We start from the raw sequence: 18046 nt of genomic DNA, 5'->3' as shown, positions 1-18046 counted from the left end.
AGCCTGTTTTCACGTTCCTGTTTGCTTAGAACTTCTCCTCGATATTCAGTAGGAAAGTCTCTCTTCTGAAAGGAGCAGGAACTGAACACTCCTCGACCTTACAAAGAAAAAAGGATACAACAGAAATATTTCATTATAACAATAATGAAAACTAGACCCATACTAAAGAATATTTTACCAATACTCACCTTTGAATTAATTAATATATTTTATGGTGAAGCCATTCTTGTCTTTACCTAAGGATGAAAAGTATGCTACCTCTTCTTTGGGTTTAACTTTTGCCCTCTGTGGCCTCATGACTGACATGTCTCACTGAAGATAATGATCTAAAGCTATAGAAAAAAATGAGTTTCAATCAGTTTGATAGGTAACTTGGTGCAGATGTCTTGAAGTTGACTTTCAGTGTACCATAATAGCCTGTGCAGTGTGCAGTAAATGTGCCAACGAAAATAAAATACAGTGGATAGCACAGCTCTGCTAAATATTTGCATAAATTAAATGTAATGAACACTAACAGACTTTACTGAAATATTTCTATTGAAAGAACAAATTTAAGTAAACACAAATGCAGCAATTTACCAATACTTCATTTATACTGTACTGGTAATACTAAGCCATTGTATATTTTCACATCAAAAACCAGCCTGTTATTGCTTTCCTCTTAAAAATTGCAATTAGCATTCATCTTACTCAACAGACGGTTAGCTCTGCTATGCTAACCGTCGCTAACAGAAGCGTAGCAATTCTAAATAATTAGCTGCATCCATCATAATCAACAGATGGTTAGGTATGCTAACGTAAGCTTAGCTGCACTTACACTGGACTTGCATTATAAATCATTTTCGCGAAAGAGGGAGCAATGTACACAAGCGACCAACAACAACAGGAAAAATTCGAGCTTCAAACCTACCTCATTAGCACAGCTACACGCCATCACATCTCGTGAAGTAAATAGAGCCGGGGGCGGTTCTCTATCGGGGCTGCTAGATGACGTCACTTCCGTACTCAGGGCAATATAATAAATCCCGTTCAAATCAACAAATTGGTTCAGTCGTTGGATTATGAACTTTGTTGATAAGAGTGACTATTGTTCTATGATTTACAGTGTCAATAAAAAAAAATAGATCACATTTAAAATGAACCCCAAAGGCTCATATATTAAATGAATTACCACAGACGAAAACAAAGGATATTATTGCTAGAATTATAGATCATTTTGTAATCATAAAATGTGATTTCAGTTTCAGTTTTTTAAAAAGGTTTTTTTTTTCATTAACGAAAATGTTTTTTTGCTTTAGTAAATAAAATAACCTTGCTGCTGTCATACAGTTGCTGTCCGAGGATGTTTTAGTACTATACTTTAGTAATGGATGCATGTGTTTTTTGGCAAAATTGTGAGCGAGCCCAATTCCTTGGCTGAGAAGCAACCCTGCAAATGAATGGTCACATGATGCTTTCCTTTTCTTCTCCAGACAAGCATTTTTCCGGATGCCCCAAACATTTGGAAAGGGGGTTAATCAGAGAAAATAACTTCAACTCTTTTTTTCTTATTTTGGTCTGTATTTATGGAATCCCCTTTTCACTGGTCACACCAGGCCATCCTCCAAAAGTCTTACTCCCTCACCATGGGTGTAGATGCACTCATACCTGCTTACTGCCATTCCTGAGCAAGCTCTACACTGGTGGTGATGTCCTTATCCCGCAGCTGAATCAACTTTGGGAGATAGTCCTGGCATTTGCTGGATTTTCTTGGGTGCCCTGAAGCCTTCTTCACTTAAAGTTTGTAAGGTCACTAAAGGAAATTACTTTAATTTTCATGGCAAATAGGGACTTTGCAATTCATCTAATCACTATAACATTCTGGAGTACATGCAAATTGCCATCATAAAAAAACAATAATAATAAGTCAGCACTGGAGATTTTTAGAAAATCAATGTCATTCTCAAAACATTTGGCCACTGGTGTACAGAAAGATGTTACATTGTAAAGGCAGGGTGGGATGTTAAATGATGAATCAATATACGGCACTGACAGTTTCTCTGTCTCTGCCTCCAGCTGTTCAAAGTGATGTGATAAACAGCTGTTAACCATTGTATATTTTCAAATAAACAACCACTGCAAGAATTAAATGCTGAAATATATAATTAAATGTCATAGTGTATTTCATTATTTAATTTATCTACTTAGGAATTGGTGGCTGCAAAAAAAAAAAAGGCTCTGCGTCTACAGACAAACATTCACAATACACAACATTTTGAGAAAAAACGGAATTATGGGGACATGTGCGTAATTGTGGGGACAGGTGACGGTCAGCCAATCAAATGCTGTGAAATATACACTGGTGTGAATAATTCATGAAGTGGTGCATTACGAGGACCTTCCTACAGGGGGCGTCATCAAATACACAAAAATACACAAATTCATGTAATTATGGTTTACAAGGACATTGGCTAAAACTTTGGATTTAAGCCTTCTACAGCCCTAGAAGCACTTCTGCATTGAATGAATTATGAGGACATGGGCTGTGTCCTCATAATTCAAAATGTCCTCGCAGTGTTGCGTGTATTCAGGTGACATGTCCTCATAATACACAAAGGCAAACACACACACACACACACACACACACACACACACACACACACACACAAACACACACATATATATTGCAAGGGACCAACAGAAATTAACTTAACAAAAATTTACTTAAATTAACAAAATCAACACAGAGTAACAAGAATTTATGTTTGTATACATAAAAAAAAATAAAGTGTATTTAGAACATGACAATACTAACCAAAGTGTAACCTTTATGCATTACTGTATCTATTGTTCCTTTAATGGACTGCAAACTGCACAACACATTACACTATATATAGCAGTAATAATAAATGCAATGGTAATATGAACCATTTCAAATTCTGAGAAACATTTGATCTCTGATTAGAATGTAACGTTTGATGACAACATTTTGCAAAGTGCTGAGGAAATGAAAATGTGCATTTGGCTCTATCATGAGACATGTCTCATTATATTAGCTTTTATTGTACTGAAACATCTATATTAATGTATTGAAAATTACTTGAGAGACAGTTACAACATAATTAGACTTACTATTAATTCACCCCTTTAGAAACGACAAAAGCACATACAGTATATTTTTTATTCTACCATGTAATTTCATATTCGATTATAGGAAGATGAATTGATTCAGAACTGTTCACATCTGCATCACGATAGATCTAAGAATCAATTATTTCTCTCATCCCTACTTTTGAAGTAAAAGAAAAAGCAGATTTCATCACAACAATAAAACACTCACATCATAAGGCTAGCAGATGATCATCATAATTTACTGCCATATTAAAACCCTAATTTTAAAAGCCTCAACAGGCTTAGACAGAGAAAGCGTGGGCGGCGTCTGCAAGCAAATATTGTGGTTGTGAGATTAGTTTGGTAATTAACCACAAACCAATTATCTAACTTTGGGATGAGAGGTGCATCGAAGGTAAGGTGTGTCACGGTGTGTTTAATGGCTGTTGAGCAGTTTGATCGGTTGACACAAGTCTCAGGTTTCGAGGCCCAGCAGTCAGACAAAGGTTTAAGCACATCTGTTCAGGCGGATGATGAAAATGTAATTAATTAGGTTGTTGTTTGCTTCTTCTCTCCGCTTTTCATTAACCTCTATTGACACATCTGAGAATCTCACGTGGCGGTTTATGACTACTTGAGGATTAACAAGGAAATTGGATCTTTGCAATAAACAAAGTTGCTGGTAGAAGATGATTCCCTCCGGGAAGCACTAAGACTTACACTCCTGGGAAACAACACAAAAACACTCAATTTTAGTTTTCTTCTAAAAATACAAAATTATGTTTTGGCTCACAAAAATGTGAGTTGTGAAAATCTGAGCGTAAGGATGAAGGGTAACGCAACAGAAATAGCAAGCATCAAATCAATTGCACTTTTATATCATATCAAGGCTGCACTTTGTGAAAGGCAATATAAAGTTTTTGAACAAAGCTCATAACCTGGGTACACAGTTTCACCATTCCTTCAAACGCCAGCCTAATACTGCTTTGCAAGAAAACCTGCAAATGTCAACCCATAGCCTGCCTGGTATCAGATTTGAGAGTTGTGACAATGCAAGACAAAACACAATAATTACTTATTGGGGAATGACGGATCTGCGGTTGAAAGGTTGATCTGCATTGGTTGAACGGGTATTAGAAGGTTTTCCAGTATGATACTGACTAGATACTGACGGTTCATCTGGTACATCTGATAGCATAACAGTGTAATGCAAAATCACACCATGCGGCGACATGAAGCCTGTGTGTGGAGGGGAAAAAAATGTTCTGCTGCAGAACTGGCAAACCTGTGAAATTCAATGAGATTATAGCAGAAGCTTGATAAAAAATGAAATATCATAAAATACATTCCCTTCAATCTTTTGCACAGTACTGTGCAAATGTTTTAGGCCACATATTTATCCACAGCAGTCGTTTTGTAAACATGCATTAAACATTTAAAGCAGAGACTCAGCTTGCAGAATGATTTCAAAAATATGGTAAGGATTTCGACAAAAGGATGATGGGATGAGTGAGTGCCGATACCAGATATCGGTATTGGTCCGATACCAGGTCTTATTCAAGGTCTCTGTACTCGTGACAACTACTCTCATTTTATGATCTGCAACATAAGGAACACACAATGTCTGACAGATGCCCATTAAAAGGATACTTGACTCATTGAGCCATTTTCAGCAGTAAAAAAATAATATTTTGCCCAGAATTAATTTGATAACTTCATTACTTTGCATGTACAATTAATACCTTTAAAAATATATATTTTTTCCACTTACTGTTGACTGAAGATGACGTCACCTGTGCTGAGGATGTAGGTAATGGCCAATCATGGCTCAGTTTGCTGACCAAACTCAGAAAACAAGTGAACCATGATTGGTCGTTAGCGACTTCCTCAACAGAGGTGATGTCATCTTCAGTCGACAGCAAGTGAAAAAATGTATTTTTAAAAGTATAAAAAATAATGAAGTTATCAAATTAATTCTGGACAAAATATTAACTTTTTACTGCTGAAAATGGTTTAATGAGTCAGGTAACCCTTTAAGAATGTATTTGTTTATTTAAAATAATTTTATTGAGTGTTCTATACAAAATGTGCATTTTATGAACAAATGGAAAATGATATATAGAAAATGTCCATTACTTTTTGTTTAAATTACATTTTAGGGAAGAATAAAATATTGGGATATACAGGTCTTTCTTTAAAATGATATGTCATTGTTTTTGTGGAAATTGTATGTATCAAAAGTATGTGGTATCGGCACTGGTGACTACTTGAGTTGCGTATCAGTCTGAAAAAAGTGGTATTGAACATCCCTAGTATTTATTGTTTTTCAGCCAAGGAATCAATAAAATGGTCCAAGGAGTCTGAAACACGCTCCAATTTATTTTCCTTGTGTTAATAGTTAAGCACTGGGTGAGGTACTCCACAAATTATAAATCTAGTTATACAATATATGGTTAATTTAGAAATACTAAAGCAACAAATCTAATAGAGCCCACAAAGTTTGCAAAGTACTGTACTTAAAGAATAAATGGTGTGATGTAGTGCAATTCTAACATGTTAAATCAAGACTTCCTTCTCAGACGGTGTTTGTAGAAATGTCGAATGAAGAATTGTTGATCTAGTTCTGGTGCTAAATCATACTGGATTGTTTCTAATTGAACCTAATAAAGTATTTACATATTACATACTGATGCTTGCTTTGTTCTGTTATTGTCGGTCTACTGGGATGTCTATTTAAAGCGTTTGGCATATATATATATTTTTTTTTCCTTTAAGTGTTCTCTGATCAGGTTTTCATCTGATGATGTCTGCATGTTGTCTCGAAAACCCATCTACGAGTCCTACCAGATTCGTCGTCAGACTTGTTGTCATTCTCGGAGTCGGTGAGGGTCAAAGCAGAGTTCTCGTGACTGGACACTCCGGAGCTGCGACGGGACTTGACCCTTCCCCCACCGGCCCAAAGCTGGATGGCTCTGTCCGGTGACAGGGGGCCATCTGGATCCGAGTCGGCGTCGGAGCCGGCGCTGAGGGAATAGCCCCTTTGGAGGAGGCCCAGTTCGGGACAGTAGGGGACAGCGGCGGGATGAGGAGCAGGTGTTTGCTCGCACACTCCCAGTTCAGCCAGGGTAAAGTTCCCCCCTACGAGTGAGACACAGCAGTTACACAGGTGGAGTGAAGGAATGACTGCAGTAAAAGTGGTAAATGGAGCCATTTAGACAAGTGCTTACACAAACAAACACGCCGACCAGCATACAAATCTACAATCACACGCAGAGAGGCAAACTAATTATAAAACTATGGAGGAGGTGGCTATTGTTGATGCACTCAGGAGAAGAGTGATGACACAGCATGAACCAGTCACAAACTACAAAGAGCTGCTGGAAGGAAAACGGTATGTGGTGGCCTGCAGGCGTGTTGTGAGCATCTTACATAGTGTTGGTGCCTCACTTTAAGTCTCCTCATTTGCATTCAAAAAATGTTGATCAAAGTGTTTTGGTCAGAACAACTCACCCAGAAATTTCCGGAACCGGAATAACGGAATAAAATGCACTTTGCAGCAGTAGTAGCAGACGAGTTGCATAATAATGTCCCCACCTCACCCTCCCACGCCAGACAAACTGACTTGTCTCACCTAAAATAAATATATAAAATTATCCAAATTAGAGCACATCAAAGGAGATCAATAGCAAAGTACTGCAGCCCAATTAAATCTGAGCTGAAGAAAAAGCAATTAAGGGAAAAGGCATGCTCAACCAATTTATCCTTTATAGTAATTAAAAGAGTATTGTGGATGCAATCTCTCACGATCAGCTGTTGGAGTAGAGTGAAAAACAGTGCGTTTCACTTCATTAGCAGTTTGTGAGGAAGGCGAAAGAGAAGTGGGACGAGGCTGGCGACAAGGAGCTGCCGTGGCGGTGGCGTACTATATGAATGAGCGCGCTGAGAATCACACAGCTGCGTGACTCGGTCAACTGTGACTCATCAGGAGCAATCAGGAGGAGAATTAGTGATAGAATTCAACTGCTTGATCTCCTCATCTGCTCTTTAAAGGGGAAGTCAACCCCAAAATATTTTTGAAAATAATATGTTCTATGCAGCCCCACTGGTCTAAATATGGTAATCTGGTTAATATTGCGATAGTGGAATATGAGTTAAGCAGCAAAATCCAGCCGTTTTTATCCATCTCAGGGGGCGGCCATTTTGCCACTTGCTGTCGACTGAAGATGACATCGATGTTGCTCAGGTCTCAGGTAACTACCGATCACAGCTCAGCTTCAGAAAACAGGTGAGCTGTGATTGGTCATTGCAGGAGCCCTGAGCAACATTAAAGTCATCTTCAGTCGACAGCAAGTGGCAAAATGGTCGCCCCCTGAGATGGATAAAAATGGCTGGATTTTGCCTGATAACTCTTATTCCACAAATGTAATATTAATCAGAATGTCATGTTTAGACTAGTGAGGTCACATATAACATACTATCAAGAAATGTTTAAGGTTGACTTCCACTTTAAAAGCTGGGCGAGACTGAAGAAGTTAGAAAGACACTTGGAGAGTGAGGCCCTCTCGGGAAACTTGGAGTGGTAAAATGAACTTTTTTCTATACACAGCCACGGTAACTAAAATTACATCTACATTAGCTAGAGCTAGCTGAGCTTCTAACCAACTGCACTGAAGCAAACTAAGCAATACATCAGTGAATATTACCAGTGGTCTTCTTCTTCAGATGATTTCCTCCCACTTAAAAGAAAAAAAAAAGACAAACTATTTATTTACTAAAAGTGGAAAGCTCTTTTACTACAATTCTATTCTCTAAGTACAAGATCTATATCCTAGTCGTTCTTGTTGTTGTCACCCTACCTGAGATGAAGTATCGAAAGACGGGAGAAAACTCCAGCAGGCCTGAGAGAGTAAAGCAAGACAAAAAAGCCAGCATAAGGAATGTAACATTCTCCATCGAATAACTATTCTACAAAAAAAACATTTTTCAAAAACCCAGCTGCAATGACAGTAGATACATGGCAAAGAAAGTGTTTTCCCTCTATTTCACGCTGTGCATTTTGCCACACTTATCTACCGCTACATCACCCAGGCTGTCAATCCACACAATTAACATCCCACAAGCAGTGATTACACATGAAACATCCAATCACTTTGTAATCCCATGAGTGGTAGGCCTAGTCCCGTGCTACAGCAATCTACATGAAGTCAAAGAAAGATGGATTGGTGCGAGAGTCTGCAACAGACATGAAAATCTATCTCACTTAGTTCATAACCAGAAACCCAATAACATGTTTGTTACTTGATATTATGACAAATGTGGAGGGGCAATGTTGTGCCACATTTTAATCAGATCAATGTCTTTCTCATTCACACCATATTGCAATTGTATATAGGGTGTTATATTGGGCCACAGGTACACCTGCACAAACAAAGAACTAAAAAAAGACCTTTATAAAGTATGCCAATGCAGTGAAGTCAGGGAGTCAAAACATGACAAACAAATCTACAAATGACCGACAAAATCAATGTGAAAAACATGATTAAATAGATACAGTGCAGTGTCAACCAAACTAAACGTATCTTCCGCAAAGGTAAATTTCCTGACAAAGCTGTTGTATTCATAAATGTGTATTGTAATTTGCTGCAGAGACCATATGCCAATTCTAGGCAAAGTAAGGCCGGGGGCCTCATCCGGCCCAGTAACAGTCTCTGACTGACCCTTACAGGGACCATGATGTCAAAATAAAATGTAAAACATGCAGCGCTTTTATTTTGATGAAAGCTGTGCTTTTATTTTGTGTGTGCACATGTGGGCGTATGGCTTGTGTCTCCAGTGTTGCCAAATTAATGATATGTTAGCTATATTTAGTCACTTTTCTACAACGGCATATTAGGGCCACGTATATATATATACTGATATACATATATATATATATATATATATATATATATATATATATATATATATATATATACTCATATATATATATATATATATATATATATATATATATATATATATATATATATATATATAACTTTACTCGTCATACACGGCAGCTAGAGAGACACCCCTTCCTGATCTCCTATCAACTGACTAACACTAACCAATCAGAAGCTAGCATACTTTTGGTAAATGCAAGTGAATGAGAGCAGCAGATTTGACACATCAAATTACTACTATTGCTACTTGTACAAAAAAATACCCAAATGTATGAATGTGTAAATCTGGAAACATAAGTGTAAAGGTAAATATACATTTTAATATTTTATTTTAATGTCAAAGAGTAAATGCCTAATATCAAATGGTTAATCTCTGCTAAAGCAATTATTATCCCCTCATTTGAAAACCCGACCGAAAAGTAATGGCACAAACATCCGAGTAGTACGCTACGTGTATTTCTTGTAAACTTCTGGGTTTTTTTCTCGCAAATCTGTCACTTTATAAATTAGCAAATTTGGCACTTTATAAAGTGGTAAATTTGCGAGTTATTTTCTCGGAATATTGCCCCCACCCTCTAAAAATATATATTTTTATGCATGGCCCTTATATGCTGTCGTACTTTTCTGACCCCTCTAGCAACAATTTTCCCAAAAGAAGAAACTCACAAAAATAGAAATGTCAGTGGTCCTATAATGCTTGCAACATTCTTATTCCCTGCACAATGGAGGGAAGAGACCCAAGAGGATTTGGCCTGGTACTGTACGCAAATCTACAGTTACATTGACCGTACGTTTTGGGTGTATGATGAGTCATGACCATATTATACATCACTCTCAAGCATATTATATTTTACGGTTAAATAAAAATGTGGGTGTCCTTACTAGGAACAGCTAAAAATTGTTGGCGGTTTGTGCACATAATGAATGTTCACATTTTGAAGATGTAATTTCTGCTACTGCATATACTGTCTTGGAGGTATTTGCCATTACATTTGTGCTGCTCCTATGTTTTGGCCATTTAACATCAATGTTTAAACTTAATTAAAATTGTGGCAATGCAGTTACAGTAAATTAGTGTGTAAATAGTTGTAAATGCAATGACTATAGCGGGAAATGTAATGACTTTACACTAGAGTAATAATTTGTAATACAGACAATGCCTTTTCTTTTTCTTTTTTGCATTATTTGTAGTGATTATGAAGGGTAGGCGATCTAGGGGGGAACATTGATAGAAGAGACTAAAATTGTGTGGAAAAACAGAATTTCCTAAATGTCACATATGTTTTTCAAGGAATTAAGGCTGTTGTGTGCCTGGAAGCCACAGAGGGCCTCTATAAAGTAATGCCTCTCATCATTTGGGGTTCATGCTTCACATATTATATCTCAGAAAAATAAGTTACACATGGGGATGGATGCATTAGTTTGATACTCTGCCGTAGTTTGCAGTCATCCATTACCCTAAATGTACTTCCCCTGATAAAAGTCATTATGGAAGTGTGTGGTCGCAAATGTGTGTAATTTGTTGTGTCTGTGTGCGTGTGTACACGTGTAATTGTTTGTGAGTAGGCACTTTTGTGGGATGGTACTGCTTGTCATTAAAAAATAATGTGTGCTTGTTAGCAGTTTGACAGGCAAAGTCTGTCTGCTGTAACTTTACGCTCACTCCACACGATTGAATTTTTCAATCAATGGTGGTCCTTAATAATTGCAATTATGTTGCTTTTTTCTAGAACCAATAGTGTGGGTCAAGCGCCACCAATGCATTTTGAGCTTTGGCGGTTTACAGCACATTCTGATTTTTTTTCTTGATTGCACACTTACTGAACTGATTTGCTTCTTCCTAGGGGACAAAAATCAGAAAGTAAATGGCACTGGTCTTAAAAGGTGCCCCAACAACAAAGCAGAGAATAGCAGAAATAATGTGTTTTAATGGTAGTTACTTTTTCTGGGAAAAATGCCTGCTTTTGAAGTGATTACTGTCCATTTTCACTTGGAGCCAATTGTCACGTTTTACCATCAGTTCACATTTATGACAAAACTGAACTTTTCTTTACAATGGTCTTGCAAATGGCATAGAATAATTGAGCACTTAAGTGAGGAGGTGCAGACTAAAATTTCTTTAAGACAGAGGAGTGAAGTGACAATAAATTAACACACAATCAGTGGTGAAGGTGTCTGCAATTGCCCACGTCACATCATCCGCAAGTGGAGATCTGCTTGCAATTCCTATAACTATAAATGCACTTTGCACTCGCCTGTCTCCTGCATCGACTCCAGCAAGCCCTTCCTTCGTATAGACTGTGCACCTCTCTTTGGACTGAAGTCAAATAATGTAACTAATTCAAACCCAAAAACGTATAAATACATTTTTCTAATACTTTGTCCTTCATTCCTAAAAACATATTTATACGTATTATTATGTTTTGTTTGTGCTAGAGCATACACAAGGATTTGATACAGCTTCTGACGTGAAGAGATCACTTAAAGCAATGATACTTATTACAAAAAACGGCCAGCGGGTGGCAGCAGAGTATAAGAGTATAAGAGGGCCATGTTGCAACAAGCTCTTTTTACCAGTGTTTTCAACAGGTTTGTGAAGAATGATTAAACTTAGCTATATTCTAATGCTAATTGCAACAAAACAGAAACAGATACAAATACACTTTTTTTCCTCATGAAAGAAGAGACGCTAATCTTTCTTTTGGTAGGTTCCATGTTTGTATAGCAATAGAACACAATATTCTGCGGGCCTTGCAAAATCAGTAAAAAATCCAGTAAAACAGCCGGGAACAAAGGGGGTTGCTTGAGTGAAAATGGATTAAAGTGAATGAGATAATGAGGGGAGCCTCTTCAATTGAGTCGGCTGTGTTCCCTCCCACAATAGCACAAAATGCAAACTCCCCAAAAAATACCAAAAGAAGGGAAATTCCAACTAGTTAGACTGCGCTTTGCACAAACTGGGCACGGAAATCAGGCACAGAATGTCAGTATTAAAATGAAAGTGATTTTAATGGGAAATATTATGGAAATACATGTTTTTAAATAATTTGTTTTGATTCAAAAGTACAATTCCGATTGGAGTAAAGAACAGACTGTACTTGTTTGGAATAATATTTATCATGCATGTTAGATAGACATTCACTGAGCTGAGCTATTTATTCATGGTGATGCCATTAGCAGGTTAATTGATAAATAATGTCATTCAAATGCCAAAAGTAAACAAAGATCTCAGTGCAATTTGTCTTTTTACAAAATGTAATTATTTAGGTGAAGATGAGGTGAGCGTCTTTGATCCAAAACAGGAGAGACACCACTTAATGCGCCTGCTTCTAACGCCACTGACCCTTCGCTTGCTTGTTGAAATTGTTCGTTTGCTCTCTTGATGGATCCAGTCACTCACAGCTTGAGGCTCATTAAGACTGCAGATAGCACTCACACGTGCACGCGCATACACGCAAATCTTATGATCGCTATTCAGCCTCCATCAGACAGTGGTCTGTCTCAAGCAAATGTTTATGTAAATGGCTGCTTCTAAAGTGCACCCTCTTTGTTCCTGTTTGTTCCAGAAAATAAATATGTAAACATGCAAAAAGGGGCTATAGAGATAATTGTATGAATTTGAGAAGCAATTTTTTATAAATGTGGCCATTGAATTCACTTTGTGTCCTATGTAAAAATGAGTTGGCTTCGTTCAGACTATCAGGATATGCAGGGGAAAAAATGTGAGGTGAGCCCATGATATAAAGAGATCATAAAATGAGGCAGTGAAATGCCTGCTTATGGAGAGCAGCGTAGACAGAAGAGACAGCCAGAGAACGACAGGGACAAACTTCGTGATGGACGACAGAGTATCTAATGAAAGCACCCAATCACTGAGGAAGAGAGTAACAGAATCATTTTGCTTTGACTAGAATACACATTTTACCCCGAGGGCTCAAGGTCATTGTTATCTGAAAGAATAGCATATGTGGGGAATTTGTTCAGCTATTATCATCAAACATCCTCACACAACACAATACAATTATCTCCATACTTTACTGGTTATGAGGTTACATACAACATAATGGATGAGAATGTGATTGAACCAAATCTAAGGGTGCTCATGAAAAAAAAAAGTTTACACTCTACTTTGTAATGAGATTCAGTGCAAGAACTGTATGTAAAAATATTATATTCTAAATATAACATACAACGATAATGGTGCCTGGTTTTAATGGCTCAAATCCAAATGGCTTAGTTTGCCTCAATTTGGCACAGTTGCTGAACCACTTCAAAGTGTATCAATGGAAACTTTGAAAACCAAGCTGCATCGAACGCATCAGTGAGAACAAGAAACACTAACAAAGAACAACAATGGAGGAGGACTGCATCTACTTCTTGGTATGTGGCCAAGGTAAGAAGTTAGAACATTGGACCGGTGCAGCAAAATGGAAAGTGTGCAGTACACTACTGCAACATCCACAGCTAACGTCAATGTTGTACCTGAACAATTTCAATGAACAAAAGTTCATGAACTCTTTCATATTTTGGGTGAATGTGAACTGAACGTAGCACATTTTTGCTTCGTGAACGTTTGTGTGAATCAGCTCATTCTGGGGCAAATGAACGCCTTTGAACACTGTTCATTTTTTGACTCCAGGTTGCCAGGTTTTCTCTTGTTAGGAAACCAGAGTAAATACACCATGGGCCTTAATTAGGCGGGAAATGTCTTTATCTGGCAACCCAGCGGAGACGAATGGTCACAAGGCACATACCTCATCAAAATGCAAAGTTAGCTTGCCCAATGTAACTCACAGTATTGCTGTGTTGCTTGTATAGCAAATTCTGCTGTCCCAAAGGGTAACACACAAGAAGAAATAAAACAATGTATATTTACATATACATATACAAAACAAACTTAGTTTATAAAATATTGCGAGCGCTAATGCCGACGTCGATGGCGGAACTCATTTAGCATCAATTTCGGGAGTGCTATTCCTTCAAATAACGGCTTTTCACACAAAAATAATTTGGAAACACATACACACAGGTAAGATAACACTACTCAAAGGCCTAATTTTTTCCCAAGCTATGAAAAACAATTTGTACTAACAGAGCTCAAATGCAAACTTCTTCTAATTTCTTATATTACTTTCCAACTGTTTTATTTTTAAGTTATATTTAAAGTGTAAGTAAAGAAACAAAAAACAACAACTATGAACTAGTTCATTTTTTGACCAATGAACTCAGTAAAAAAAAAAAAACGGAACTATTTTTTTTTTTTGTGAGCTGAACTTTGAACTCGTAGAAAATGAACTTTCCCACCATTGGCTAAGGTTAACATTAACAGGGAAAGCTAACCCTAAAATTTATGTTTATTGTAATCACCATCAATGTACTTTCAAATGTTAGTATAGCATGGTGATGACAGTGCTGAGTAGATACGGTGCAGTGGAAAAGAAGCAGAAGAGTGGAGACTTCCAACAAGACCGAACATCTGTGTCATGCATGTTTTCAAGTGTTTTTTTAACACGTTTTTAATTGTTCTTAACTTGCATAAAAGTGCATGGCGACTTAGCTGTAATTGTTGTTAACAGTAAGAGACTGCAGTATTTAACAGCTTGACAGGTAGTTAGAAGTGTTTCTCCTTCAGAGTTTGAGATGATCAAAAAAAAAAACTACCACAGTGATTACTGAACTTGTCATGTGCCAGAAGTAAACAACACCAAATGGATGCTAATGTTGTTTGTGCCCCCAAGATAAAGCAACTGTCTGCTTGCTGACTTTACATTGTAATGATGCGCAGGTAATAGCTTGCTGTGCTGCCACTAATTGGACCAAATCAGCAAATGCAGACTGAAACAATTGTTTTAACATACCCATAACTCATTTGCAATTACTTTAACATTGTCTTGGCACCATCTACTATGGAGCTGTCATGTGCAGATAGTTTGGAATGAATATGTTGGATGCTCTTTATCACGGCTCTGCAGACTCATCAATATGAATGTCATTATCTGACAGTAGGGCTTGGGAATATACTCTATATCAACTTAATTAGGCCATTTAGTTACCTCATAATACAATGATATGAATTACAGGGGCCATTGTGACTCCCTGACATTCTCTTAACTCAGAACACGTTATACAGATTCACAGGTTCTTTGGGTATGTCCTAAACTGTCTGTTAAATGGTCTTATCTGAGATTCTGTCATGATCGGACAGTCTTATCGCTCACAATTGTGGATTATTTTCTGATTTCTATTTTCTAGTTTGCAGGCGCTGACTGTCTCATTTGACATTTGAATTGTAAACATGCATTTTCACAGACAGATGTAAACAAATATCTTGAGACATTTTAGGTAAATGTTAATTCCACCTGTGCCATCAAATCGTTTAGAGATAGCATAGCAGTGTATCTTCTTAATGACACAATTGAACAGCTTAAGGAATATTGTCCTAATGGTGTGTCATGGTGACATGCCTCCCACACATCCCAAGTGACATTTGATCATTTGGTGGCCATAGAACCCACAGGGGCTCTTGCACCTACTAACGAGGTGCCTAATATAGGAGCGAGAAATGTCACCAGTCCTTGATTCGCTCTGCCCCTGCCCAGAGGACAGCAGTCTGGTTGGTACAAGACATGACAGGACATGACGATGTAATATGATTCTGTAGGAGGCCTTGTTATTGAAGAATATAACGTTGAGCAGTGAAACACCTCTAATCCCTCAGCAGGACACAGGTTAACTATTGTCTATTAGTGTAATAGTCAATTAATTTTAACTGAATAATAATGTATACAATACTTAGCCACCCAGCCTGACATAGTGGTGGTGGATAAACATCAGAAGACAGCAGTCGTGATAGAGCAACATCCGGAAAAAGGAACCCGAAAAGATGGAGAAATATCACAGACTGAAGGAATAGCGAGAGGAAATGTGGACGGTGGACAGATCAGCGGCGTTAGTAGTGATTGAAGCAATGGGGGCAGTGGATGGCTCTAGCAGATACCAGGAACAACAACCGACATTGCCATACAGAAGAGGACAATACTGGGAACAGCTAATTCTTGCGCAAGATCCTCATTCCCAGGCTCTGGGGGGAAACAATTTCTTGTTCATTTTAATGTCTGGTGCCACTAAAAGTGTATCAAGTGACTGACTGCCACAAAAGAAAACATGAATGCCTAAAAGCACCAGCCAAATGCCATAGCTATTTTATGTTAGAACTTGTGAAGGGATTAAGGTTATGAGGAAAACCTTTGGAGAATGTCTCAATCAGCTCTTAAATTCAAATCTTATGAGATTTTGTTGTTGTTGTTATTAATGTATTGGTCCAAGTAAATGTACCTTAGTTTTACTGGGCATTTAAAATGAACATATCCCCCCCAAGTATCAGAAATCTACTGTACAGTTCAAAGTATTGTTTGTAATACTACTGATAAATGAAAACGGGCATTCAGGCAGAGCCCTCGTACCTCCAAAATCATCACTTTTCAGGTCACCCCAAAAACGGCATACATGTTCAATCGTTAACATGGGGCTCATCAAAGAGAGCAAGCTATTTTCAACACTTTAGATCAGTGGTTCTCAACCGCGGTCCTCGAGTACCCCTATGCAGCCTGTTTTCCATGTCCGTTTCGCAATATTAAGAACACGGAGTATGTTCTTGTGACGCAACAAGTAGGGTCTTGGTAAGCCCGGTCTCAAGAATGTACTTCCCAAGCACGCATATCTCGCTGCCGTATTTCCGTAATTCATCGCAGTTTTATGATGTGACTAGCTTCCAATTAATTTGTACTACTATCTTGATGTTTCAAAATGTGTTTCTACAACATACATCGGTTAAAAACCTTTCTTACGTCCTTTTGATTTCATGAGACGTCATCAATGGCAGCCCAAGTACTGTTCCAATCGAAAGTATGCATAAGCGAAGACCACTAGCTTAAACCAAGGATCCATCGGTTGTTGCTTGGTGAAGGCTTGGCTGAGAAAATATCCCAAGATACATTTCGTACTTCAAGGAACAAATGGGTTGGGGTAGTGGTAGCGTGCCGTGACGTGCTAATTTTAATTTAATTTACGGTCGCAAAAAAATAAAAAATAAAATGACGTAGATCGCAATAGGTTGGCTGCTTGAAAAGCAGATCTTGGGGCAAAAAAGACCCTTGCTGTAAAGTATAACAATGTAGACTCACTATCATTTATAAAATGTATAGGATTAAAAGTTACTTAGTTAGTTACTTTAAAATGCAAAAATATTTGTTTTCATGTTGTATCATGTTTTTACGAACGTGCACGATCGCACAGGCATATAAAGGTATTTTGTTCTAGTGTGGTTGCCGTAGTTAGCGATCCAAGATGGCCGATCTTCTGCGCATGCGGGTCACAGATTGTGCAGGGGTCACAGATAGCGCCTTGACAAGCATCACATTTATTCTTCTTCTTTCTTCTTTCATTTGCGGCACAGCATGTGCATTGCTGCCCCCCACCAGCATCACGTTGTAAGTACAGTATTTCTCCCCTTTTATGAGCGTAAATAATAATAAATCTTTAACGTGTAAAGTTAACTTAATTAAATCGAGTCCTTTTTTAAACAATTTAGTTTAACAACTGCAATTTACAATATTATAAATAAATAAATTAGTATACATTAAATATGAATTGCTATACATTCAAATAATTTTTTTATAGATGTACCACAATTTCAGGCGAATCTGATCAAAACCTGCAACTCACATCAGTGTCTTTTCAGAGCTTTTTTTTTCAATATAATCCTAAAATGGATAAATCCCATGTATAATTTCAAATGATACTTCTTTGATATATTACTCATAATTATAAAACATCTAGTCACGTGGTACACAATTACGGCAATGCATCAGAACCAGGAAGCTCGCAGTAAGAATAACATCCGGGTATTCTTTATTAATTATGTTATAATTAATAAACCAACAATTGGATCATGGACATACAGAGCAGATGACTTCTCAATGAAGGGGTTATTTTTAAGAAACAGTAGGGATGTA

The 18046-nt window shown here is 37.6% G+C and overlaps 2 protein-coding genes across 3 annotated transcripts in view; both read right to left on the bottom strand.

Moving 5' to 3' along the window:
• The window catches only part of LOC147168212 (uncharacterized), a 10450-nt gene extending 7802 nt beyond the window's left edge, over positions 1–2648 (bottom strand). The window contains exons 1-3 of the mRNA XM_086085538.1: positions 911–2648; positions 189–332; positions 1–97 (exon numbers count right to left, since the gene is read on the bottom strand). The exon at positions 1–97 is cut by the window's left edge and continues 66 nt beyond it. The gene's annotated coding sequence lies outside the window, so the exon portion shown is untranslated. The remainder of the gene's footprint in view (positions 98–188; positions 333–910) is intronic.
• Positions 1–18046, bottom strand: part of LOC147168211 (teneurin-2-like) — a 277180-nt gene that overhangs the window by 188173 nt on the left and 70961 nt on the right. For both annotated transcript variants that reach the window (XM_086085533.1, XM_086085534.1), the window contains exons 3-5: positions 7947–7988; positions 7794–7826; positions 5935–6228 (exon numbers count right to left, since the gene is read on the bottom strand). In XM_086085533.1, the coding sequence (XP_085941659.1) occupies positions 5935–6228; positions 7794–7826; positions 7947–7988 (369 nt within the window). The remainder of the gene's footprint in view (positions 1–5934; positions 6229–7793; positions 7827–7946; positions 7989–18046) is intronic.

The sequence above is a fragment of the Leptonotus elevatus genome, chromosome 9, assembly GCF_054856555.1.
Source record: "Leptonotus elevatus isolate MCC_2025b chromosome 9, RoL_Lele_1.0, whole genome shotgun sequence".
NCBI classification, from domain to species: domain Eukaryota; kingdom Metazoa; phylum Chordata; class Actinopteri; order Syngnathiformes; family Syngnathidae; genus Leptonotus; species Leptonotus elevatus.
The sequence above is the reverse complement of the archived record's forward strand: the minus strand, read 5'-3'. Positions and strand labels throughout refer to the sequence as shown.